This window comes from Chrysoperla carnea, chromosome 2, assembly GCF_905475395.1.
Source record: "Chrysoperla carnea chromosome 2, inChrCarn1.1, whole genome shotgun sequence".
Lineage (NCBI taxonomy): Eukaryota > Metazoa > Arthropoda > Insecta > Neuroptera > Chrysopidae > Chrysoperla > Chrysoperla carnea.
Window position 1 is genome coordinate 90,899,292 of NC_058338.1, and position 25,742 is coordinate 90,925,033.

The 25,742-nt window shown below is 30.9% G+C and overlaps 2 protein-coding genes across 3 annotated transcripts; both read left to right on the forward strand.

Annotated features, from left to right (window-relative positions):
• The first annotated feature begins 621 nt into the window (after positions 1 to 621).
• LOC123291917 lies at positions 622 to 3,230 on the forward strand. Its single transcript, XM_044872379.1, has 3 exons — positions 622 to 949; positions 1,090 to 1,300; positions 2,842 to 3,230. Exons 1-3 carry the CDS (start codon positions 764 to 766, stop codon positions 3,228 to 3,230), a joined length of 786 nt encoding a protein of 261 aa, XP_044728314.1. The 5' UTR covers positions 622 to 763.
• Positions 3,231 to 5,354: 2,124 nt separating this feature from the next.
• On the forward strand, positions 5,355 to 25,074 carry LOC123291873 (5'-3' exoribonuclease 1). Of its 2 annotated transcripts, XM_044872306.1 has the most exons (22): positions 5,355 to 5,429; positions 6,844 to 6,975; positions 7,989 to 8,083; positions 8,164 to 8,542; positions 9,377 to 9,538; positions 9,945 to 10,065; positions 10,135 to 10,397; positions 10,509 to 10,630; positions 12,091 to 12,457; positions 13,692 to 14,149; positions 15,110 to 15,247; positions 15,731 to 16,007; positions 16,433 to 16,580; positions 17,646 to 17,949; positions 18,082 to 18,277; positions 19,393 to 19,714; positions 20,691 to 21,181; positions 21,253 to 21,420; positions 21,483 to 21,638; positions 22,099 to 22,509; positions 23,514 to 23,861; positions 24,851 to 25,074. In XM_044872306.1, the coding sequence occupies exons 1-22, from the start codon at positions 5,355 to 5,357 to the stop codon at positions 24,977 to 24,979; spliced, it is 5,262 nt and encodes a 1,753-aa protein (XP_044728241.1). In that variant the 3' UTR covers positions 24,980 to 25,074. The 2 variants fall into 2 exon arrangements, with proteins under 2 accessions (XP_044728241.1, XP_044728242.1); XM_044872307.1 differs by lacking the exon at positions 23,514 to 23,861.
• Positions 25,075 to 25,742: the final 668 nt, after the last annotated feature.

Genomic DNA, 25,742 nt, shown 5'->3' on the forward strand with positions numbered 1-25,742 from the left:
ACACTATAACCACGAGCCCATATAATTAATAAGGACGTGAAACTCGATGGAGAGGGTAGCAGGAAAAAAGGCACATATTTGGGCGAGATCTAGTCTTTGGTCGTTGCGTACTTGTATGGCACATCAGATCGTATTTTGTTTTCATTTTTTGTCTTTTGTTTTCAATTAATTGAAAGTGATTAAGAACAATTTCAATTGTTTCTATTGTGTAAGCATCGCTTTCTCTCACGTTAGAGAAAGACAGCTTGATGCGCAGTACATAGTACGCAATGACCGATGACTAGACCGCGCCCAGATAGGCACCTTAAATTCAGCTACGAGCGCTTATAGTTCGACATAGGAGTTTCACGTCCTTGTTATATGGGGTCTAACAAACAAAAAAAAAAAAAAAGAAAAACAACAGAGCAGCAGATATCTAACAAATTACAAAAATTTGTTAATTAATAAGAGAAACACAATTTGTAATTTTATGTTTGTAATAAAAATTCTTAAAATTTAATAATTATTGGACGTTTTTAACTAAAAAATTCTTTTCAGTTCAACTGAAACTAGTACTTTATATTGATTTTCCTAATAAAAAGCAACAAGAAAATATATTTCGGCAAAGTAAACATGCTTTCTTGCCATAAAATTAAATTTTAAATCTTTTTTATTCCCGCAAAAACGCTGTTAGCTATTTTGGTGACAGGTGACGTAATATTGGTAAAAACAACAGTCAATTAACATTAACAGCCATAAATATTTGGTGTTTTTTGGGAAAATAATGAATTTTAATCGCTATCGTTGGTGTGTAGCGTCTAGCTGTACAAATAATAGCATTAAAACTCCAGAAAAGTTGTTCATCAAAGTGCCAGATGATATTAAAATGAGAAATGTTTGGTTGGAACTCGCAAAACGCGAGACATTATCAACTAAAAGTCGATTGTTTTTATGTGAGGATCATTTCAATGTAAGTAAAACCCCCTAATTATAATCTAATAATACTTTGCCTTTTTGTCCTGTATATGTATAAACAAAGTTGATGGTAACATAACCTACAATTACTATGAAAGCCATCAACAAATTAGTAATTAATGCATATTATTTAAGTTGGAGCAAGATATGAAGAATTATATGGAATACAAAATAATGGGAACTGTAAAACAAGTTAAAATGAAAGCAAATACCATCCCATCCAGATTTGTTTTTCATACTGACGAAAAATACAGCTTGTCACCAAATACTAGCAAGTCAACTTTTACGAACACACAAAGTCTGGATTTTGTTCAAGGAACTGAAAACAGCGAGCTATCTGAAATTGGTAATGTTTGCTTTTACAAAACCGGTTTGCATTTTAATAAATAAATAGGTACAAATGAAATGCACTGACGAAAGAACACAATTATTACTTCTTGAAGTTGAAGTTGATAGATATTTACCTAACTGTTTACACTAAACTAACAGTTTTTGCCTATATGACGACATATCAGATCGGCTCGTACTTTTAGTTTTAATATAATAAAGCAATAATGTGCTTCTATGAGTCAAAATCAGAATGTTTAAGTATAATCCAATTAATATACGAAATGGATGACAAAATTGCTCTCAGAAAACAAAAAATACTTTGTTATAAAAGAAAACAAGTCAAGAAATATAGCGTTTTTATTTACGGCTAATCAATGGCTAAGTTAATCGAAAAAATTGGCAAAAGTCAAAAAAACTTTTCTTGCGATTAAAAAAAAAGTTGACGTACAATGCAAAATATTAAATTTAAATAAGAAAGTTCTAGATCTCAAAAAAACCTATCGATTGAGGTCTAGTAAGTCCGATTTATAGTCGTTTTTACATTTGCTTATAACTTTTTTTCTTTTTCGATTTTAAAGGTGATATTTAGTGAAATTATAAGTAATATGTTCACAAATCTTCAGTTTTTTTTTTAGCCGAAAATTTTTCTAAATATCGCATTTTTCGAAAAAGGGGCTTAATCTCTTCGTCTAAACTTCTTCGAACATAATATTTTAGAAGCAAGGGAAAATTTTTTAATTTTTAATGCCAAAATCGGGCAAAGAAAAAGTACATTTTTTGGGATGGGTTTTTTGCGGTAAAAACTAAAACTCGTAGACCTTTAAAACTTCTGATTTTTCGAGGCCCGATTTCGGCTTCAAAAATTAAAATTTTCACTTGCTGCTAAAATATCATGCTCGAAAAATTTAGACTAAGAGATTAAGACCCGAAAAACCGCTCTTCCATAATCCCTCGAACAAGAGGAAAGATTTTACGATAGGTGTCCTTTTTCGAAAAAATGCGATATTTCAAAAAATTTTCAAATTTTTTGCTTAAATAACTAAAGATTTGTGAACCTATTACTCATAACTTCCCTAAATATCAACTTTAAAATCGAAAAAGAAAAAAGTTATAAGCAAATGTAAAAACGACTATTTTCGCTTATTATTTCTCTCAAGTTTTCTTGACACCTACGCATCCGAATCGGACTTATTGACGTCTAGTAAGACAGGTTTTTTGAGATCTAGAACTTTCTCATTTTTTTGCATTGGACGTTAATTTTTTTTTAATCGCAAGTGAGCCGTTTTTTTTTTTTTTACTTTTGCGAATTTTTTCGGTTAGTTTAGCCATTGATTAGCCGTAAACAAAAAACGCTATGTTTCTTGGTTTGGTTTCTTCTATAACAACGTATTGTTTGTTTTCTGGTAGCAATTTTGTCAAATTTAACATTGGGCCTCCGTAGATTAATTGGATTAGTATATTTCTACATAAATTTTAATTTTTATGAAATTTCATAATTTATTTTTCACTACCGAAAGTACCCCATATTTAGTACATTTTTAAAATATTACTTTATAGATGTTAAACCACGAAAAAAGTTAAAAAACACGTCAGTTCCATCGCGTAACTTACAAGATATTAAAGCTGATACAAAGTCAAACGTAAATGAAGAACGATGTCAAAGAAACAATAAACAAAGTATCAAAAAAATGGTAAATAAACTGGAAGAACAATGTCCTACTGATGCTGCAAAACAACAGTGGTTCATTGACAACAGCAGTGCTTCGATAACAGAAGAAGAAATTTTTAACAACAGCAGTGATATTAATATTAAACATGAACCACTTCATGAAAATTACGAATATGTATCCACAATTAATTACGAAAATAATATACTTGAAAATCAATTAAATACAGAATTCATTATTAAAGATGAATTATTAGAAGAAAGTATTTTAGGAATATAGTGGACATTAAATTAAATACTAGAGAAAAACTATTTTCATGTGATATTTTGTAATAAAACATTTAAAAACAAGTATTTTATATAATTTTTTTAAATTTTGTTTTCGAGAATCTTTCACAAGACCATTAAACCACTAGATTTGGAAAAAAAAGGATATTAAAATTTTGTCCTAATTTGACCCTCACGGGTAAACAGTGAAAAAATGAAACGAAAAATTTTTACAAATAAATATTTCAAACAAACATTTTTACATTTAAACTTTTTGTTCTATCTCTAACGATTTACAAGATGACTCTTAAGAACCCAAGACCCAATGGATGTGTAAATATTATCAATGATAAATAAATGAGAACTCTAGGATATTTCGAAATAAATTTCGATTTTTGCCCCAATTTCCTATATCAATTTTTTGTATTTTATAAATACGTATTTCGACTACCGAGTAATCATCATCAGTATGAATTAGCTAATCGTAATAACCCTTATGTTACTGGTTGCACGTGCAGTCCGCCACCAAATTAGCAACCAGTAACATAAGAGTAATTACGATTAGCTAATTCATACTGATGATGACTACTTGGTAGTCGAAATACGTATTTATAAAATACAAAAAAACTGATCTAGGAAATTGGGGCAAAAATCGAAATTTATTTCCAATGGATGTAGTTGCTCATTTACGAACTCAATACCACTTTTTTCGTTTTACCAAAGAATGTATGTATCTGTATTCTTTGGTTTTAGGCACGCTATAAAAATTTCTTATGATCTCTTTTCACTTTTGAGTTATTATATGTTCACGGATAGACGGACGGACCAACGAAAATTTACTAATTAAATGAGTCAAAATTATAACATTTCGTAACTGAATTCTAAAAAATTTTGCAAATAAACATTAAACGTGTTTTTGGCACACGATCACGGCTGTAGCGAGAAAACAAGTTGGGAAACTTCACATCTAATGCAAAAAACACATTCATGTTGCAACTAGTTTTATAAATAGCTATTAAATCAGCATAAACGAATTCACATTGGAGAAAAAACCATTTTCATTTCAAAAACTATTTTTGTAATAGAAAATTTCCTCGACAAAATCATTTAGCCTGGCAAACAAATACGCACTGGAAAAAATAACTCATGCGTTATTTGTAATAAAAAATTAAAGGGCACCCTGTATATATCCTTATTAATATAATATAACTAATAGAGTTCTTAAGAGATCAAAGAAGCCTTATTTGGGTGGTCAAGAAGGTAAGGCGGATGATTTTGCACTGATGTTTTTTAACCCCCGAACCAAAAAAGGGTTTTTATAAGTTTGAACGCTATGTGTGTCTGTCTGTGGCACCATAGCGCCTAAATGGATGAATCGATTGAATTTTTTTTTTCGTTTTAAAGATAATTTAATGGGGAGTGTTCTTAGCTATGTTTCAAGTGCGAGTTTAGAGTTCCGTACCAGGAAAAACTAAAAAATAGGCGATGATCCTCAAAATCGGTTCAGTTTGCTGAAGGCTCCAAAGAAAAAGATAATTTAATGGAGAATGTTCTTAGATATTTTCAAGTGTGAGTCTAGGATTTTAGAATTTTTTTAAATTATGTAAATATAATTTGTTATACATTGGAATTCTTCAACGAGTAACTTCTAGGAAAATTGTGTATATTATTGAAATTTGTGTAAATTGCAAGTGATTGCATTATTGTACTAGGTTTTTTTTATATCAATTTTTCATAAATCATTAATTTAATGATTAATCAATCCATCATGAATACATCACATGATATAAATTGCATAATATTATTATTACATGTAATTGCGTTTTGAAATGTAATTCAAAAAAACTTAAATTGCCAATTCATAGATGGCATATTTATCATCAAAATAAATTATAGACAACATAAGCTTTATTATTTTTATTGAACATTAAAAATTATTTTATCTATGATTATATATTCTGTGACAAGTGTGTAGTAAATGTATTTCAATTTTGGAAATGTATTTTAAAATATATACATGTACATATTAAAAAAATATATATAATAAATTATAAACATAATTAAGTTATTGATATTTTAAAAAAATAATTAATTTTTATATATTTTATTTAATTAAAACGAATATAAGTTTTTAAAAATGGGAGTACCAAAATTCTTTAGATATATAAGTGAACGTTATCCATGTTTAAGCGAAGTTGTAAAAGAATATCAGGTAAATATTTTATTATATAATATAATACATCTATTGTTATTTACCCTTTAAAGAGGGTTCAATAAGTTTTGAAAGTGTATCTTATTTTCTTCACACCAGTTGAATATGTTTTGGGAATGGGTCATTTTGTGACATATTTGTAAACATATTTTTTTTTGTAAATTAAAGTTATCACCTGTTTTATTGAGTTAAGGACATTTGGCTGGTTTCTACTAAAAGCGCTTAACATTTGGAAGATATTTGTTTAGGAGTATAATATCTAACTACTTATGTTCGAGTTTTAATGTTTTGAAATTGTACCTAAGTCTGAGCCTTTTAGAATCTTAAGATTTTTCATCAAACTCCGAATATAAATTGAGAAGATGTTCAAGTTTATTATTAGAATTGTTTGGATATCTTTGACATTTTTAATAAACTCATCTTACAGGATGCTCTGGAAATATTGCAAAAGTTTCTTAAACAAAGTGTTGCCGGATCTTAGTTCATTGGAACTCGTTTTTCTTTTTAATTTGATTAATAATATCGAAATTTGATTTTGATGAGCTTATTTCGTATTTTGATGAGCCTGGTTGCATAAATTCGTAGCTTATTTGAACATAGACCAACAATGCTGCAAGGCAAGGTTCAAACATCTTCCACCAGACGTCGATAATTGTAGGAGTATGCGTTATAAGTAGATTTTTTGCTCAAATATTGCGAAAAATAAAGTTTTTTCTAAAAAGGATATTTCATTAGGTTAAAGGATATTTTATTAGTTTCAAAGAAGAGTGTTGCTATTACAACCAGCCACGGATATCCGATATCCGTGTCTTTAATTTCCCACAGGGTCAAAAAAAACGCGCAGACTCGTGCTAATTCGACCTCATTAAAGGCATGGCCAACTCAATCCGTGACTAACTGTATATCCACGGATAATGCGTGTCTGAAATTATAGACAGATGATATATTATACAGTTTGGCAACTATCTCGTTAGCCATTTAAAATATATGAAGTAAGAAGAGTTTTTTTGGACATTCTTATGTATAAGACAAAGAAAGAGTCTTCAGAAAATGTATTGAACGTGATGTACGCGTAATCATATCATTTGATCTGTAGTTGTACATGTGTATACATGAACACAGTCGATCAGTCTCATCACTTGTACATCACTCGAAGTTGTACACATACGATACAGTACGCGTCACACCCAGTACATTCCTTCTTTGTTATATACATAAGAACGTCCATAAAAACTCTTATTTCATATATTTTAAATGGCTAACGAGATGGTTGCCAAACTGTACATGTATTATTTATATAAATTATAGACGCGGATATCCGTGGCTGGTGGCAATAGACACTCGGTTCAAAGAATTGTCATTATAAAAAATTGTGAATCAAAGTGAGAGTATAATGTTAATTTTTTCCTTGCAGATCCCAGAATTTGATAATTTATATTTAGATATGAATGGAATTATCCATAATTGCAGTCATCCTGACGATAACAATCCACATTTTCGGATTACTGAAGAGCAAATATTTAAGGATATATTTCATTATTTAGAAGTAAGTATAGAATTTGTTCCTATCCAAATTAAATTTTTGCTCGAGCAGCACTGATTTCGAGCAGCAAATTTGAGAAGTTCGCTCACTGAGTAAAATATAAAAAGTGGCCACAAGCCAAGAACCATTTTAAAAATCAGGAAAGTTTGGGATATAACAACAAATCTTAGATAATGAACTAACGAACAATATTTACTTGAATATTGGGATTATGTCAATATCTACACTTAAGATAAATCAGAGAAATCCAAAATTTTGGGTTTTTTCTGTTACCATATACCCAGCATCGGAATAAGCCTTGTTGGGGCCTGGATACAAATTTCTCTTTCTTTTTTTGCCGTTTTTCTGCCCTTGAAAGGATCTCTTTTATAACCCTCCTAGCCTCCGGGTTAATCCGGAAAATATTCTAACTAATCGTCAAATGAAGAATATTTTTGTATTCTTTGGCTCAAAATTATACTATAGCAGAGTTTTATAAAATTCCGAAACAAAAAGTTGTTTGTGATTTTTTAAGGGTCTCTTAGAAAACTTGAAAAAATCAAGAAACTTTTTTTTCCTTTTAATGTCAACAAAATTCTTACATTAAGTAATTTTGGCTCAAAAATCGTCCATCCATTTGATCATTGGTCCCATTGATAACTGAGTGTTGCGACCTCACCAACTGGCGATAATAATTCGTACTAATTATAAGACGAAGTGAGCCCATTATGGGTAATTTTAATTTTGACTACCAGATAGCAATACTTGTACTTATAATTTTTAAAGGCTAATAAAACTATTCAAATTCAAATCAGATAACTGGGTTTTGCAATCCCCCAAATAACTATAATAATTCGTACTAATCTAAACAGAAAACGGATCTGTTTTCAGTAGTTCCAATTTATACTAACCAGGTTATTTAACATTTATCAATAATGTCCGATTTCTATAGTGGAGTATCGGAAATCATACGTGAAATTTGTTTTTTAACCATGCTCTAGTCTCTCATTATCTAACTAAAATATTTATGATTTCAGGTATTATTTCGAATGATACGTCCTCGAAAATTATTTTTCTTAGCTGTTGATGGTGTTGCACCACGTGCAAAAATGAATCAACAACGTGGACGTCGGTTAGTATAACATAGTAAATTCAACAAATTGTTTTAAAAACGAATTATTATTTTTCTAAATCTAAATATTTGTTCAACAGTTTTCGTTCAGCAAAAGAAGCTGAAACATTAGTTGAAAAAGCAAAAGCAAAAGGTGAAATATTACCAACAGAAGCTCGATTCGATTCAAATTGTATAACACCTGGAACATTATTTATGGCTAAATTACATGAACAATTAAAATATTTTATTGTAAATAAAATCTCAACGGATAAATCATGGCAAAATTGTAAAATAATTTTATCAGGTCATGAAACACCCGGTGAAGGTGAACATAAAATTATGGATTATATACGTTATTTACGTTCACAACCTGGTTATGATCCACATACACGACATTGTTTATATGGATTGGATGCTGATTTAATTATGCTTGGATTGTGTACTCATGAACCGTATTTTTCATTATTAAGAGAAGAGGTATCTGAAATTTAAGTTTTGTTTACATATAGGGTGCGCCAAATTTAATGTCGGTATGTGAACATTAAATAACTTTAAAAGAAGGGAACCATATAGTTATTTTTTTGGTATGCCATGGCCTTTCATGGATATTGTATGGATTTTCCGTTCTCTAAATGCGTAAATTTTGCTTATTAACACCCCCAGAGAGTGTGAAATGGACCTCTCCGCCCATCTAAATTTGCTTTAAAAAATCAGGTTCTGTGTCAACCATTTGAGCGACTGTTTTTATTCAGTTTTATTCAATTTGATGCTTTTTGACCCAAATAGTTATTTTTTTTGACATGCAATGGCGTTTCATGGATCTCCTGTGGTTTCTCCGTTCTCTAAATGCGTCAATTTTGCTAATTATCGCCGCCAGAGAGTGTAAAATAGTCCTTTTTATTCAATTTGATGCAATTTTTAAAAATTAGATTCTGTGTCTCTTCGATCGGTTTACGGCCTTCACGCTCTCTTCGACCGGTTTATGGGAACCTTGATCATTGCTAAAAGGCATGTTGACGATCTCTCACTATTTTGTGCTCAACATTATTTGACACCAACGACGAATAGTGTTGTCAGATAATGCTTGTTGACCACGATATTTTCACGATTGTATAGCGCCATTATTTCAGCGCATTGTTTCGGTTTGAAGCGATGTCTAATCATCTCAATCGGTTAACAAATGTCAAAGTTATTCAATGTTTATATACAGTCGTTAAAGATGGCACACCATTTACATCTCTTGAAGGTAGAAAATCAAAAAATGTTTGATGTCAATATCTTTTTGAAACGAAATAATTTTTTATTTTTTAGGTGAAATTTAGCAAAAAAGCAAAGAAAACAAGCGTTCCTGAACAAATAACATTTTATTTATTACATCTTTCGTTGATGCGTGAATATTTAGAATTAGAATTTATATCATTGAAAGATAAATTGAACTTTGAATATAGTATCGAAAACATTATCGATGATTGGGTATGTATTATATAATTACTCCATTGAAAACTTACATTTTGGGTTGTAAAAGTCTAACAGTAGTTGTTAAAAAGGGCTAGTGTAAAGTTAAATCCATGTTCGTGAGGTCGCAACCTTTGCCCCGAAACCGTCAGCTTGTAGAAAAGTATGCATCATCTTTTTCGTCGTCGATATCACGCAAACAAAAAATGATATCGACTTCGTTGAGGTGTCGATCGATTAATAATAACGGTAATATGATCCGAAAAAAATTTCATAATAAAAATTTTTATTTTTTTCTTAAATTTTTGCAACTATATATTATGCTGGGAAGTTATTTGTGTGACCCTCAAGAATCGGATCAGACCCTACTCATGGCTTGTTTTGTTTTAAAATCAAGCTCAAGTTTAATCGATCTATTTTGTAGGTATTGATGGGTTTCCTTGTTGGAAACGATTTCATTCCACATTTACCAAATTTGCACATTCACAATAACGCTCTTCCAATATTATATAAAACGTATATGCAAGTTTTACCCACGTTTGAAGGTAAATTTTCTTTCTTTTGTTTCAAACGAATAAAACTGAAAATTATAATAAACATTAAAAATTTTTTAGGATATATTAATGAAGGTGGTAAATTAAATTTAGAACGATTTGGTAAATTTTTAAACGAATTAAGCTCTATCGATACAGACGCATTTGAGGAAAATTATGCAGATTTAAAATATTTTGAAGATAAAACTGGTCGTAGATTAGAGAACTTTGAAAAACCAAAAACATTAGAACCGTTTTCATTTGATAATGAGGAAGCAGAAGTAACTACCAGTACTTCAATGAAAAATGATTTGATTGATTTGGTATCCGCTACGGACGTAATGGTAAGCAATAAGAACTCTATCATAGGTTAATATCCTATTGTAAAAATAATTTCTCAGCATTCTAAAATTTAGTATAATTGTGTATCCGTAATATAAATTTTTGTTAATTAGTTTTCAGAATCGGAGAATGATGCCAGCGAAGGTGAAACTGATGATGAATTCTTTCAAAGAGAATTCAAACAACATAAAAATGATTACTATATGAATAAATTGGAATATGCAAATGTTACACCGTAAGTATTTAATGCATACGGGAAGAAGGGGTTGCCTTAAACAAAAAAAGATATGGCCAAACCTTGAGTCCAAGCTGGTGCGTACGGGGAGGGGGGGGTATGCATCACTGCTCAATAAAATACTTTTCATTCAATTATCAATATTTAATTTTTGCATTAATAATAAATATCTGGACGACCGAGCTTTGCTCGGTATTCTTAAAAAGACACAAATTTTATCACTAATAGAAGACCGTTTTAAATGTCTCCACACAAATACCAATTTGAATCATTAACTACGATATACACCAATAGATGTCAGGAAGAGTTATAATTTGCATTGTATTTCATTAACTACGATATACACCAAAAGATGTCAGGAAGAGTCATATTTTGCGATGTATGTTTCAGTTTTTCATGAAAAAACGAATAAAACGACGTTTTTTTAAAATGAAACCTTGTTAGATCGACTTATCGCCCCAAAAAACCCCTACATACTCATTTTCATGAAAATCGTTGGAGCCATTTCCAAGATCGTTGATATATATATATATATATACAAGAATTGCTCGTTTAAATATATAAGATAATACATCAGAGGAGTACCGCAAATGGGTCCCTAGAAGCTAGATCAAAGAGTCCTCTGTGCCCTTCTTGAGAATAACCCGTCACCCGAAAACGACACGTATTTAGGATTCTATTGAGACCAGACGCCACACAGAAACGACATTGTTTCTCTGGCGAGATTTCTCTCAGAATTGATGGATTGAAGATTTCAGACTCGAAAAATTCTCAACCTGACGCACTGCAGGTTTCTGTAGGTGCAAATAACAATGCAATGCATGGAGGTTTTCACCATAATAATGTATGGAGATTTCACCGTCCTCTATACAGACTCTACAAGTGGGATCATCAAAGATCCGCATGTTATGTAGATGATAGTTCAATCATGTCCTCGACAGTATTCTCAAGACTCGCAATATCCTTCTCAACTCTACTAAGTTTCAGACGAGCACAGTAATATTGTCAGCAAATCAAAACAGGCTTGTCGTATCCATTCCCTGATTCAGTAAATTGGCAGAGTGGGGGTGAAATTGAGACGAACAATCGAATATTTTCAAAGCTGTAAATTACATGAAAATCATTTTAGCGGTTTAAAAGATGTGAACTCTTTTATCAGGGGTTTATCTAGTTTTATCAAATTTACTATTTATATTTACCTATTTCTAAGCAACCATAATATGCCACCGCGAAGTGTGGAAGGGCACAGCTAGTTCCATATAAAAAGTAATAACAAAACGAAATTTTTTAGTAATAAAACTGAGAATGATTTTTTTTTTCGAACGCTGTGTAGTTACCGCGCTTTTGTTCATTACTGTTGGTATTATTCTTTGACAGAATTATATGTTCTTTGAGAAAGTTCAACTTAACAAATGAAACGTTACAATACATAATAATAGATTTCATTTTTATTTATCCAGTGAGGTATTACGATCTCAAGCCGAAGGATATGTTCGTGCCATACAATGGAATCTACATTACTACTATAATGGATGCTGTTCTTGGTCATGGTATTATCCGCATCATTACGCTCCATACGTCTCAGATATTAAAGAATTTAGTAATTTGGATTTACATTACGATTTGGGCAGACCATTTTTACCATTCGAACAATTATTGGCTGTTTTACCATCAGCCAGTAAAAGTTTATTACCTGAAGTCTATCAAAAATTGATGACCGATGAAAATTCACCGATTTATAAATATTATCCAACCGATTTTCAAACAGATCTCAATGGTAAAAGACAAGAATGGGAGGCTGTTGTATTAATTCCGTTTATTGAAGAGGTTAGTTAAAATTATATTTTTACAAGCTTTTATTTAGTTTCAACCTGTCCGTTATTTTTAATCAAATCTTGCAAGTTAAATTTGAACCAATTTTCGGTTTCCCATTGAGTTAAAATTTTACATGCATTTGTAAATCGAATACAATGCATTTTTATTGTAAGTATGGGTGGCCTTATTTTCCCATTGCTTGCACCGTATTAGATATATCTCTGTGTCATAAAAAACGGACATTTTAGTATATATACTCTATTAAATCCGTGCGATTTTTGAGACAAAGAGTGTACATACAGTTGTGACACAGAGGTACAAAGATTTTTTTCGTAAAATCACTGTTTACCCGTGAGGGCGCAAATTAGAATAAAACTCTGTTGCCCATTTTCTCCAAAACTAAAAGAATTGAAAACATTTCTAGAAAATACTTTCAAAGTTTTTGCAAACACTTATATTTAACACTTTCTATGCAGGGTATTTCAATAATTAACGTCAATTGCTGGTTTTCACTTGTTAGTTTTAAATTAAAAATTTAAATAAAAAATATTTTTTTAGGAATAAGCTTTGACTGTACTAAAAAGTAAAAAATAATTTTTCTTACGAATTAGTCATACATGATTTTTTGTAAAAACTTGAGGCGCTAAGAATCATTCTTGATATTTTAAATTGAGCGCGTCCAGCTTTTACAAATATTCATGTAGTGACTCATAAGCTTGAACCATGAAGGTTTCTTATAACCTTCATGGCTTGAACCTAAAAAAGTATATTTTATTTAAATTTTTTTTAGAATGCGGTACAGCTTTGGAAAAGTTTTTAATAGATCTATCTTCTTGTTTTATTTTCTGAGTTTCAAAACTCTATGAATATCAATAAAAAAAAATGAGACATCTGTTTTAGTATAGATCGAAGATATTCGGTTAACGCTCTTGAAGATTAGGTGCAGCAGTTTCCAGAGCTATTCGCGCCAAAATTTCTAAGCTATGATTCATATGATGAGCCTTCTTTTACCAATCTGTTTATTTATTAATTTCCCCCAACTTTAACAAGCCCTATCCAGAAGATATCAAAACTGGAAAATTAAGATAGTAAAATGGGACGCTTTTACTCTATTCAATGTTAAGTGCACTTTTCCAGCGAATAACGACTGTGTTAAATTTTCTTGTGTTATTCTTCCTGGCGTACAGGATTAGTTATTTGACTTAATTGATTTAAAAATAAATATTTTTTAAATCTTTTTTTATAGAAAGATCTTCTTGATGCAATGAAATCCTGTGATAAAGAATTAACATCTAGTGAAAGACATCGAAATAGCCATGGACCAATGTTATTATATGAATATGTTGTAGAAAGTCAAGGAACATATGAAGCTCCTGAATATTTTCCAAGGATTACAAATAATCATACCACACTTAAATTGTTTACCTATAATGATATTCGTGTACCGGCTGATAAATTAATTAAGGGATTGTATCCTGGTGCTAAATTTGATACATACTATCCAGGTTTTCCGACATTTAAACATTTAAAATATACACCGAGTTTAGAGAAACAAGGTGTGCGTGTGTTTGATCAACCAAGTCGAAGTGATAATTTATTATTGAATATAGAAAATGATGAAAAACCACCACCTTTAGAAGAGTTAGCGGAAAAATTGTTAGGGCAAATTGTGTGGGTTAATTGGCCACATTTAACTGAAGCAAAGTAGGTATAATTAATATAATTCTGAAAACATAGAAAAATAATTATTTGACATCAATTAATGTTAATATTAATTTTTGAAACAGTGAAACCTGGCTAAGGGAGACATCAAGGGAGGTATTCCACTTACCCAGTATCTCAGATATTCAGGTATAAATAAATATCTGTCTCATTTACAGAGGATTCCATTAATAGAGGCCTGAATATAGGTTGTTTTAGTTATAGATTTGCGACTTATAAATAAAATGATGTTTTATCAAATTAAATATTATCGAGCGAAATTTTGTGACTTTTCTTTAATCATCGGTCCACTTACCAGAACGTTTTTGTTACGAAGTTGCTTGACCCATGTTAGGAAACACTGTTCAAGTTTAGGATGTTCTGATAAACGTACACGTTTTAGTTTTGCTTGTCCTTTAAAACATTGTGATTGAATTTTATCTTTATTCTGAATTATTCTACAAAGAGTAGAATTTGGTACATTAAGTGATCCCACTTTCATAAACGGGTATTAACTTATTAAGTTTTTTAAAGTACTGATAACGATTTGAGCCTTTGTTTCGAAATTTTTCAAATAAACATCCGTACGATAGTAAAGCAAAACTAAAACTGAGGGTCATTGAGGCTCAAAATTAGTTAAGTGCAGAATTTGAGGGTAGAATAAGAATAAATAAGTAAACAAACAAAACTATGTTATTTTAGTTCTCAGTTACAGAGGTTAACGCATATAAAATTCACTCGCTGTCTCAGTTATAGAGGTAACCATGATGATGAAATCGAAAGAACGAATCCCAAATATAGAAGTTTGCTTCGTCCCACTAACAGAGGTAATACAGTGCCAAAGTGTTGGGACCTCTGCATGAATTTCAGTTTAGAAGGTTTCTCACTTATCCAGGTTCCACTTAACCAAATTTCACTGTATTTCTAAATTATTTTTATGGAATCAAAATTACATTTTTTCAGAGTGATAACTGTTTCAAATAAGAATTTCCGGTATGAATTATCGAATACTCAAGTTTCCGATGAAAAATATCATGTTATTGATAACACAAATGATTTGTTGACTATGTGGAAATCGTCCGTTCGTGGTGTTACAGAAAGGTAAGAATTTTTATATCTCTTTATAAAATATTCGCTGTTCTCGCAAGGAGTCTTTCTTTGATCCCTGAGGCGGCTCAAAACCTTGGCTCCGCATCACAGAAAAGCATGAATACAAGCTTTATCGGTTTCCGAGTATTTTTCCCATTTTCAGGGGAGATGCAATGTAAAAGTTGAAGTTTTTCGATTTTTCCCTTTGGTTTTAAGCAATCCTTGTCGAATGCCGAAAATCGTATCTTTCTAGCACGTCTAGAAGTGCCTTAAAATTTGTATCGGTATGTTGGTCAGTCAGTTTCGAATAGTCGGTTGTTTTTGAAGATGAGAAATGCTCCCTCTTGCATTACTTCCAAATCATCCCATGCGCAATTTCGATTACAAAAAATAATGATATCATCTGAATAATTACTATCTTACTTCTTCTTACCAGAAAATCACACTTAGCAGCATTTTTTTTTCTAATTTTTCTATTCTATAAAATATTTTTAGATACATAAATCGATTAGGTATCAATATTGGAGAAACAGATGTCGTAATTCATGCTCTGTTATTAACTGGCCGCTCTTATATATTCGGTATAAATAACAAATTTACATTGGAGAAACAATGGTCAAATATGGCGGATAGTTTCCCATATCAGGTCACTGTGCAAGATATAAAAGTATACGATCCAAATTATGTGCAATATAAGAATGTAAATGAAGTTTATCCTATTAGTAGTAAATGTTTTATGCTTGGTATTCCACATTATGGTTCTGAGGGAGTGGTATGTATGATACGGCTGGCTCTACAGAATCTTTATGGAAAATTACTTTCGACCAAATTGGCTGAAAATAAAAACTGGCATAATAGAGTATTCTACTTTGTTTGAAAAAGTACTTCAAAATGTTGATTTTCCAAAAACAAATTAGTAATTAATACACATTATTTTTGCCTATATGATGTCACATAATGGCGGCTCTTGTTTTGGGTCACGTGATATACTGAGTAAAAATTACGACTTTTAATTTTAATATAATAAAACAATAATGTGATTTTATGATTCAAAATCAGAATATTTAAGTATATTTCTACTACGTTGAATCAAATTTTTAGCAAAAATAGCCGAGCCAATCTGCCATAACGATTCTGCTGGATAATTTATTTATTTTTATTGATATTGGGTGATATATTTATTTTGGTATATTTTAGATTATTAGTCATAATGATATTAAGCAAACTGGTCGAATAAAAGTTGCTATAACTGCATTCCCTGAACCAGATTTTACAAAGGTTCGAGACATGGAAAAAGAATTAGAAGTACAATATATGTCCAGTTACAAAGCATCTCAACGTTTAGGTGAGTTAACAAGCGATTAAAGATATCGTATTTCTATGAGAAAATCTAAAAATAACATCAAAATTATCATAAACCGAAAATTTGAGCTTCATTACGAACTTTTAATACAATGAGTAAGGCTTAAAAAAGTGTCGAAAGTGGAAAAGTGAGGAAACAGCACCAATTTTAATGTAACTTTTTGTAACGTCTTTATAGGAATCCAAGAACATTAAGCCACCTTAACCTAGTCATAAAGGGGTATAGTGTTCCAGTGGGGGGCGTATGTGGTCAAAATTTTTTTCAAATGTTTATTTTGGCTTAAAATTGTCATCTAGTATATATTTTTAGTCGTGAATTCGAATCCGTCGTCAGATTACACGAATTCTGTTGTCAGATGTCAGATTACACGAATTTGCCGTGCCATTTTTGGCCAATAATTTCTTTTTTTTTGTCACAAAAACGGCAATCTAAATATTTATCGTCCAGATTTTGCTCTAGGAGGTATTTTTGGACGCTGATTACGAATTCGCTGCTCGATTACACGAATTTTATGATTTGTAATCAGCGAACATAAATACCCCTTAGAGCACATACAGTTTGGACGACAAATACTTAGTTTATTTTCGGAATACGTGGCAGAATCCGTGTAATCTGACGTTAGATCTGTAATCAGCGAACAAAAATACTCTTTAGAGCACAATTTGGACGGTAAATACTTCGACGTATGTGTGACAAAAAAATGAAATTATAAACCCAAAAATGGCACGATTTTTGGAAAACGTGATAGAAAATCTGTGCAATCTGATATCGGATTCGTATTCAGCGACCAACAAATACCTAATAGAGGATAATTTTAAGCCAAAATGCCCCCTTCTGGTTGGGTTAAGTTAGCTGAATGTCCTTTGGGATCCTATAAAGACGTTACCAAAACTTTTATTAAAATTGGTGTTGTTTCCTAACTTTTCCGATGCATCCCGGCTTGTTAGTTGTACTATCACATTCTAAAATCACGAATATCCAAGAAAATAATTAGCTTCATTTTGATTTTTGTTATTGTTAATTTTAAAAAATTTGTTAAATTTTTAGCAATTAGTACGAATTTATTCTCTCGAATAACTGGTTGTGTTTTTGTGATACCTGGTGAACGTGTATCGACTGTACCAGAAAATGTATGCCGAACAAATATTGGTTTAAATTTGAAATTTAATAAACGTAATGAAGAAATCCCTGGATATACAAAACGGGATGGCAATCAATGGTTATATTCATTGAAGGCAATACAATTGGTTCGAGATTATATGGAATTCTCTCCCGAATTGTTTATCTATATGGCAGATCACCCACAATCGAATGTATTTTTTGAGGCTGAAATATTTCCAACGCAAGTTGGGTATGTAAAGATTAAAAAAAAAAATAAAATAAAATAAAATAAACACATTACCACTCCTTTGCGTTGCTTAGTCGCGTAAAAATAAAGTTCTGTATGAGATTGAATTGTATTATTTTTAATATTTTTTTTTAGAGAGGATAAAATTAAAGAAATCGCAGCCTGGATTATAAAACAACCGTACAATTCTATTGAACGACAAATAACGGGAAGTAAATTATTAGATCCTGAAATTGTGTCACAAATTGAAAAAGCTACGGATGAACATTTCTTATCAAATAAAGGTCGTAAAGCTATCACGATGCAAGTGAAACCACGTCTTCTGTATATGGTAAATATTGAATTTTATTTCTTGAAAAATTATCCTTTACCGTTTTTTTACCATTTCGGTCACCCCTTTCACCTGATCCTATCATTTCCAAAGCAAGATGTTCCGTAATTTACCGAGCCAAGGAATGGCTACGACAAATCCATCTTGATTACTTGGACTTTGCGTAAGGCATGTGACAGCCCAAACTGTGTATAAGCACGGCTAGGCCATTAGACTGTGCTCGCCTCAAATTCGTTAGAGCATAGTTGAAGGGTGGTGGGGTTTGAAGGGTGGTGGGGTTCCCGACAGGAAGGATACTGTCGACTGAAATACCACCTTCTTAACATGATGATCTCCGATTTTCCCACTTGTAGGGCCTGTTATTTGCACCTGCAGAATTCTGCAGGGCGTCAGGTTTAGAATGTTTGGGTCCGAAACTTTGGATTCATCAATCCTGGGATAAATCCCGCCAGAGAAGCTGTGGGCTTTCTGCATGGCATTTGGAATCGACATAATCTTATATAGCTTTATCTGCTTAAAATAGCATCTCTTACCCAAAGACGTCTCCCTTTCGGGTGTCAGGTTGTTCTCAAGGAGAGCACAGAGGACTCCTTGGTCTAGTTGCTACGGACCCATTTTATCTTATGTAATATCTTCGGAAACGAATCTCATAATGCAGGGGGTTTTTAGGGCGAAAAATTGATCTAGCTAGGGGTCATTTTTAGAAAACGTCGTTTTATCTCGGAAACGTCTCCAACGATTTTTATGAAATTTATTGTGGGTGGCGTTTTGGGGGGCGAAAAATCGATCTAGCTAGGTTTCATTTTTAAAAAACGTCGTTTTATCTCGGAAACTTTAATCTTGGAAACGGCTCAAACGTTTTTCATGAAACAGTGCAGGGCGTTTTGGGGGCGAAAAAACGATCTAGCTAGATTTCATTTTTAGAAAACGTCGCTTATAATTTCAAAAAAACACGATTTTACCAAAAAAATAAATAAATAACGAGCAAAGCTCGGTCATCCAGGTACTTTATTATTCAGGTAAAAAAATACCGAATAGATTTTGGTCTAAAGTCATAATTTACAACAGATACAATCTTCATAATTATATAAAATTTCTTTGTGATTTATTTTTAGCCAAATATAAACATGGGTTCATTGTGTCCCGATTCAAAAGCAACATTTTATTTATATGATCGTGTCGTATTTGTACGTGAATGTTATACTGTACCGGTTGGACTAAAAGGAACAGTAATTGGGATACATGAACAACAAACAACAAATTCTTGTACAAACGATCAACCGATACTTTTATACGATGTTGTCTTCGATCAGGAGTTTAATGGTGGTTTAACATTGAATTGTTCTCCAAATCGTGGTTATCGAATATCTGCACAATCTTTGATTAATATTTCATATGGTGTTCGACTAGAAAGGATAAAAACTGGTGGAAATAACGGTAAAATCTCTTATTAGAATAGGGTATTCTACTATTTTTGAAAAACTACTTCAAAATGTTGATTTTGCTAATAAAAAGCCACCAAAAGTTTATTTCCGATAAAATACACACATTTTATGCCAAAAACTTAAATTAAATTTTAAACCTTTTTTAAACTGTCAAAAACGCGGGCATCCAATTTGGTGTCGTAATATCGGTATCATTATACGAAATAACACAGATAAGTTTGACAGATATATTAATAGACATCCGATTATAATAAATATAAATACTTATTATCTATGGATATATTATACCCAGCTGTCTACACTGAACTAACTGATGGTATATGGCTCATACCGATATGACATCACAGCAGGGTTTGTCCGCGTTTTAGGTCACGTGACAGTTTAAAAATTATGATTTTTAATTTTAATATTTTAAAAGAAAAATGTGCTTTTATGACTCGAAATCAAAATATTTAAGTATATATTTACATAAATTTTAACTTTTTTCAAATTTCATAATTTATTTTTGACTAACGATAAAACCCTATTATGCATCTTATTAAAATATATCCCCTTCAGGACCCACAATAAAATATTTAGCTAGATTATAAAATTATTATAAATTAGCTAGGCCGGCGTCGATTGCTTTGGCAACCCTCTTCAGTAACATTACTTAAAAATAAAAATAAATTACCAAAATACGTTAAAAATAAAGTAAAATAGATCTGCAATGCTCTAAAATTTTTAATATTTTATTATTTGGGTTTAGGGCGTTGTAGTTCTATTTTTATTTTTTATTTTTAAGTAATGCTACTGAAGAGGGTTGCCAAAGCAATCGAAACCGGTCTAGCTAATTAATAATAATTTTATAATCTAGCTAAATATTTTTATTGTGGGTCTTGAAGGGAATATATTTTAACAAAATGCATACATAATACAGCCCACAGAAAAATGCTAATCTTAATTTGAATAATTATTTATGTTTTTAGCTGATCAAAAACAAAGTAACTCGTGGAAAGGAAAAGATTCAAATACTGCTAGCATTAATTCATGGAGAATAAAAGATACAAATCAATCTGCTCACATGAGTACATGGAAAGGAAAAGATTCAAATTCACAATCTCCCAATATAAATTCGTGGAGAGGGAAGGATTCAAATTCACAACCAAATTCAGCATTTGCTGTTTGGAATAATAATGTAGATAATATCGATCGAAGATCATCACATCAAGTCCTACAAAATTATCCTGCCCCAACTAATGTTAAACAAATTGAGTCAAGGCTAAGTGGACCTCCTATTAATTTACCTCGAGAAACAGGACCTCCAATGAATTTACCTAAAGAAACGGGATCATCAATTTTACCGAAAGAATCTGGACCACCAGTTAATTTATCAAAAACGAATGTTTCAAGGAAAAAGGATCAAAAACAAGGTTTATCAGAATTTCAAGCTATTTGGAATGAGTTACATCAATTGGGCGTAAGTATATTTTTCGTTTATATAAAAAATATCTTCCGCAAAGTTTTATACAATTTGTTTTTGTTTTCTAGAAAAATATGCATGGCCCAAAAGATGAGAAACCTCCTCAAACGATCGTTAGTAATCCGCCAAATCCTGTAAATAATGTACCGGAAAATAAAAATAATGAAAATAAATCGATTTTACCGGTTAAATCTCCTGCGAAGTCAAATGAAAATAATAGTTTTAAAAAAATTGAGGTATAATTTCTTTTTTGATATATCTCCAAATTTTTTTTTCATAATTTTTCTGTATTTTTTAGGATCCAAATAGCAGTACTGAATTATTAAAAATTATGTTGAAAATTAAGGACGATAATAAAAGTAAGGAAGAAGAACCGTCACCCATAAAATATACTAATTTTGAAAAAACTGACACGTCCACGCCAAAAAAAATTAGTATTGAAGAATTATTTAAGGTATGTTACAATAATAGTTCTCTCCTATGGGCGTCAATGTGTCCACTTTCGTCCCGCTATATATATAAATCAAATATGGTGGAAGCGATGAGAAAATCTGGACGGCACTAACCTTATCATACAATGTCATCCAAACTAACCGTGAATGCAAAATTTCAGGTTAATTGGTTGACGATAACTGCTTCAAAATTGAGTTGTAAGATTCCACCCGCACAAACATACATACATACATTGCAAGTTAAATAAAAGCTTGTAACTAAGTTCAGCCAGCATTGCGTTATACAGTATTAAAACATTTGCAGTTTTTTGCAAAGTCAATTATTTTTCAGATTGTTTTTTTAAAATGAATATTTTTGGCACCTCTTCCAGCGCATTAATAAAAACTTTGACCCAAAATATCTTAGCATTCATCATCGATTTTTCTAGGTAATTTCTAACTTAAATTATAATTTTATTTTAGCATGCAACTGTATCAGCCGAAAAAAATCGAATTTCTATTAATCAACAACAAGTACCTGTAAAAAGCTATACAATTGAATTATTAAATCGATATCAATTATTAGGATTAGGAATACCACGATATACGTATATACTTAGCGGTCCAGAAAATTTAATTCATGCACAAATTGTTTTACCAAATGGTAAACGTTTAATTGGTGCTGTATGTCCAACAAGGGAACAAGCATCGGAAAGTGTTGCTCAATTAGCCCTGTTAGATCATTCATTAATGGATGTCGTTACGAATTATACAAATCAACCGAATTCATCATTACCATCCCCACCACAACAATGGTTTCAACGGAATGTTCATATGCAGCAGCATAATAATTCGGGACGAAAGGGGAATCAACATAATCAAAATTATTTTAAGGTATGTTCTTAGTTATATTTTGTAAGTTATCATATTATTGGAGTTTATTGGAGTTTGCTCCTTAAGAATCGATTGTCATAAAAACGTCCGGTATGAAAAAAATACGAGAAGTAATATCTAGTGATCGAATGACTTCTTTATGCTTTTGGTGCGCACCTTTCACTTTTTAATAATGAACGTATATAACTTTTATACTTGTGTGCTGTCGACAAATCATCTATCGTTTGAAACTGACAATAACCTGACGGGAATATCACACAGTGTAGTTATTACCCATTAATACAGAATGACTAGATAGCCAACGTACATCGTACGTCTTCTCACTCTACTCCATAACTGGTAATCGATGGATGAACACTTTAAATTAGAAAGTTGTTATTGATTAAAAAGGTAACATTTTTTGTTTGAAACATTTTTCCCCAAATCGTACAGTTTAAGCAAAAACGGATTGAAAAGTTTTTCTCAAAATGGTTTTTTTGTATCAAAATTGTTATTTTGTATAATCTGCGAAATCTAGACACTCTTCGAAAAAAAATTTCCACAAAATACAATAAAAGTTATTTTTTTTTCTATAAAGACCATTTTTGTTAAAATTGAATGAACAAACTCACAAAAAGCTAGATTTTTGCTATCAATTACTGTCTAAATTATTCGGTTTACCAAAAAAAGTTTCAAAAAAAAAAATGTTTGCGTATATATAAAGAACAACTTTCTAATTTAAAGCGTTCATCTAATGTTTGTCAGCTATGAATCAGAGTGAGGTTTTAATTGAACCTGAAAACTTAGATCGAATTCGATGCCGTTATAAGATATGTGTCTTTGTAACTAACATTTTTCGTTTGAAGAATTTTCCTCGATTAAATTTATTTATCGAGTTTCAAGTATATATATTAACTTAAAAAAGACACCCTGAATATTTATTTATAAAAAGTTTATATTGATGGATCGTATCGTATTTTTTGTCATGGTGATTTTTCGGTGTCTTATTTTCGTATCCTTTTCAGTCAAACGCACGCGGCGGAGGAAATCATGAAAATTTCCCAAATGATAAGCGAAATACAAATTATTTTAAAAAAGATTTTCAACAAGATTTGTCAAAAGACAAAAAATCAAAAGATAATAATAAACCATTAGAGCAACAACGAAGTAATACATCCGCGTCTGATGTGTGTAGTACGTTTGTTCCACTTCAAGCAGTTAAACAACATCGCAATCGTGCAATGTCCGGTGGTTCAGAAATGAAAAGTCCAACAAAAAGTACAAATCGAACTGTTCATACAGAAAATAATCGCCATAAATCCACTACTGATAATTCGAATAATTCACAGACTGTTAGTAATAATACTGAAAAGGTAAGTTATTGCTTTCTATCTCAGAAATAATAAGTTTACGGCAGGCGTGCTATTAGATCATTCATTTTCATAGAATGGCTGTAATAGAGAACCGTATAAAAATCGTCATATCTCGGACTCCAGGACCAGTCACACTTTATACAAATTGTTCGACTGCCTTATTAAAAGGTTGCTTAAAGAAGATAAAAACAAATATTTGTGTGGTCTTGGGTTCGTAGGACCCATCGTGTAAACAAAAAATATATAATTTGAATTAAAGCATATTATTGGTCTTGATCCAAATTTTCTGGAAAATACAATATTCTCGTCAGAATGGTTCATTAGCTGATTTGTTATCTTGATGATTTGGACCTTCTTCTTTACATTATTTTATTCGCTTATTTTTCACATAAAAAACACCTACTTTTCCAATAAAAGTCAATGGAACTAGCCACTCGAAGCTTCTTCTTAAGTGGAGAGAAAATGAATACTTGTTTTCTGACAAAATTAGTGTCGTCACGGGTAAACTATGATGTTGATAAAAAAATATTTCGTACAAAAGTTGTTTATTTTATTACAAGGGACATTTTTTACATTTTAACTTTTGTTGTATCTCTTACGGTTTGCAAGATAGGTCCTACGAAGCCAAGACCCAAGATCGCATAAATTTTTTTCTCGGAAACGACGGGTTTCTGTTTGTTTTTGAAAGTTGATGGACCACCGTCGACAATTGAGGGGGTTAGCGAAAAACCTTAAGAGGTTGTTGAGGGACCTAAAAAATTTGTAGAAGTGTCCCGCTTCGAAAATTTTCGTATACGAAAACATCGTTAGACCATACATTGACAATATTCTTTCAAACTTTCAGCCATTCTGAAATGACTGCCAAATATTACGCCTGACCCTAGAGCTATAAAAATTGTTCCATGTCAAAATCCCCGTTAGAAAACAATTACATTTAGATTATTGGTGAAGATTAAATCACTAACTTTCATTCGTTTATTTTTTTCTAGAAAAATGAAGCAAAACAAAAAAATACTACAGAATCTACAAACAATAGTAGTAATAATACTCGAAAACAAAATCGACAGAAAAAATGGCGTATTGCAGCAAACTTTAGTAACGCGGTTGTGAATGAATAAGGAAAAACAAAACAAAAATAATGCATTTTTTTTCATGATTTATTTAAATTAAGTATTTTTTCAATTATGTTTCAATTATAATTAAAAAAATTTGACCCTCCTTTATTTAGCAATTATTTTATTTAATAAAAAAAAAAAAAAAAAAAAAAAAAAAAAAAAAAAAATTTATTTGTTTAAAGATTTTACAACCTTTTACAAAGAATTCCTAGACATTAAACAACAAAAAAAACACAAAAATATATGTAAGAAAAACAAGAAAAAATCAAACTCAAAAGAACAGAAAAAATAAAAATTCTAGAAATAATCAAAATGATTGGAAAAAAAATTAGCAATAAAAGTATACAATCATATTAATTCATAATGGAAAAAAAAATATAAATTCTAAACCTAGAATGACAAATTTCTTCATTCATTCAAAAGAAAAGACCTTATCATGAGAATTGTTTGTAGAAAATAAAAAACTTTTTTTATATGTGAAATAGTTTCACCGTATAACAAACATATAAAAAATTATTTTATTTCAAATTATGTTTCAAATTTCAAGATTTATTTTATTTTTATGAAATTTTAATTTAAGTTTTGTATTGTGATACCTTTTAATTTTTGATTCTGTGGGAAAATACCTCAGATTTGATTTTGAAAAGTTAAGAAAGAAAAAAAATTGTATACAGAATAAAAAGGGAAAAAATTTTATTAAAAAAAAGAGTTCAATAGACAATGGTCGCGTTCATAAAATTTTTTTATAATTCAATTAAGACTTTGG

Bases quoted from the DNA above. Each gene is read 5' to 3' on its own strand.
- LOC123291917 (XM_044872379.1), top strand. From the start codon at position 764: ATGAATTTTAATCGCTATCGTTGGTGTGTAGCGTCTAGCTGTACAAAT. The intron at 950-1,089 runs GTAAGTAAAACC...ATATTATTTAAG, and splicing joins TATGTGAGGATCATTTCAAT to TTGGAGCAAGATATGAAGAA. The intron at 1,301-2,841 runs GTAATGTTTGCT...ATTACTTTATAG, and splicing joins CAGCGAGCTATCTGAAATTG to ATGTTAAACCACGAAAAAAG.
- LOC123291873 (XM_044872306.1), top strand. From the start codon at position 5,355: ATGGGAGTACCAAAATTCTTTAGATATATAAGTGAACGTTATCCATGT. The intron at 14,150-15,109 runs GTAGGTATAATT...ACATTTTTTCAG, and splicing joins CCACATTTAACTGAAGCAAA to AGTGATAACTGTTTCAAATA. The intron at 21,182-21,252 runs GTAAGTATATTT...TTTGTTTTCTAG, and splicing joins ATGAGTTACATCAATTGGGC to AAAAATATGCATGGCCCAAA.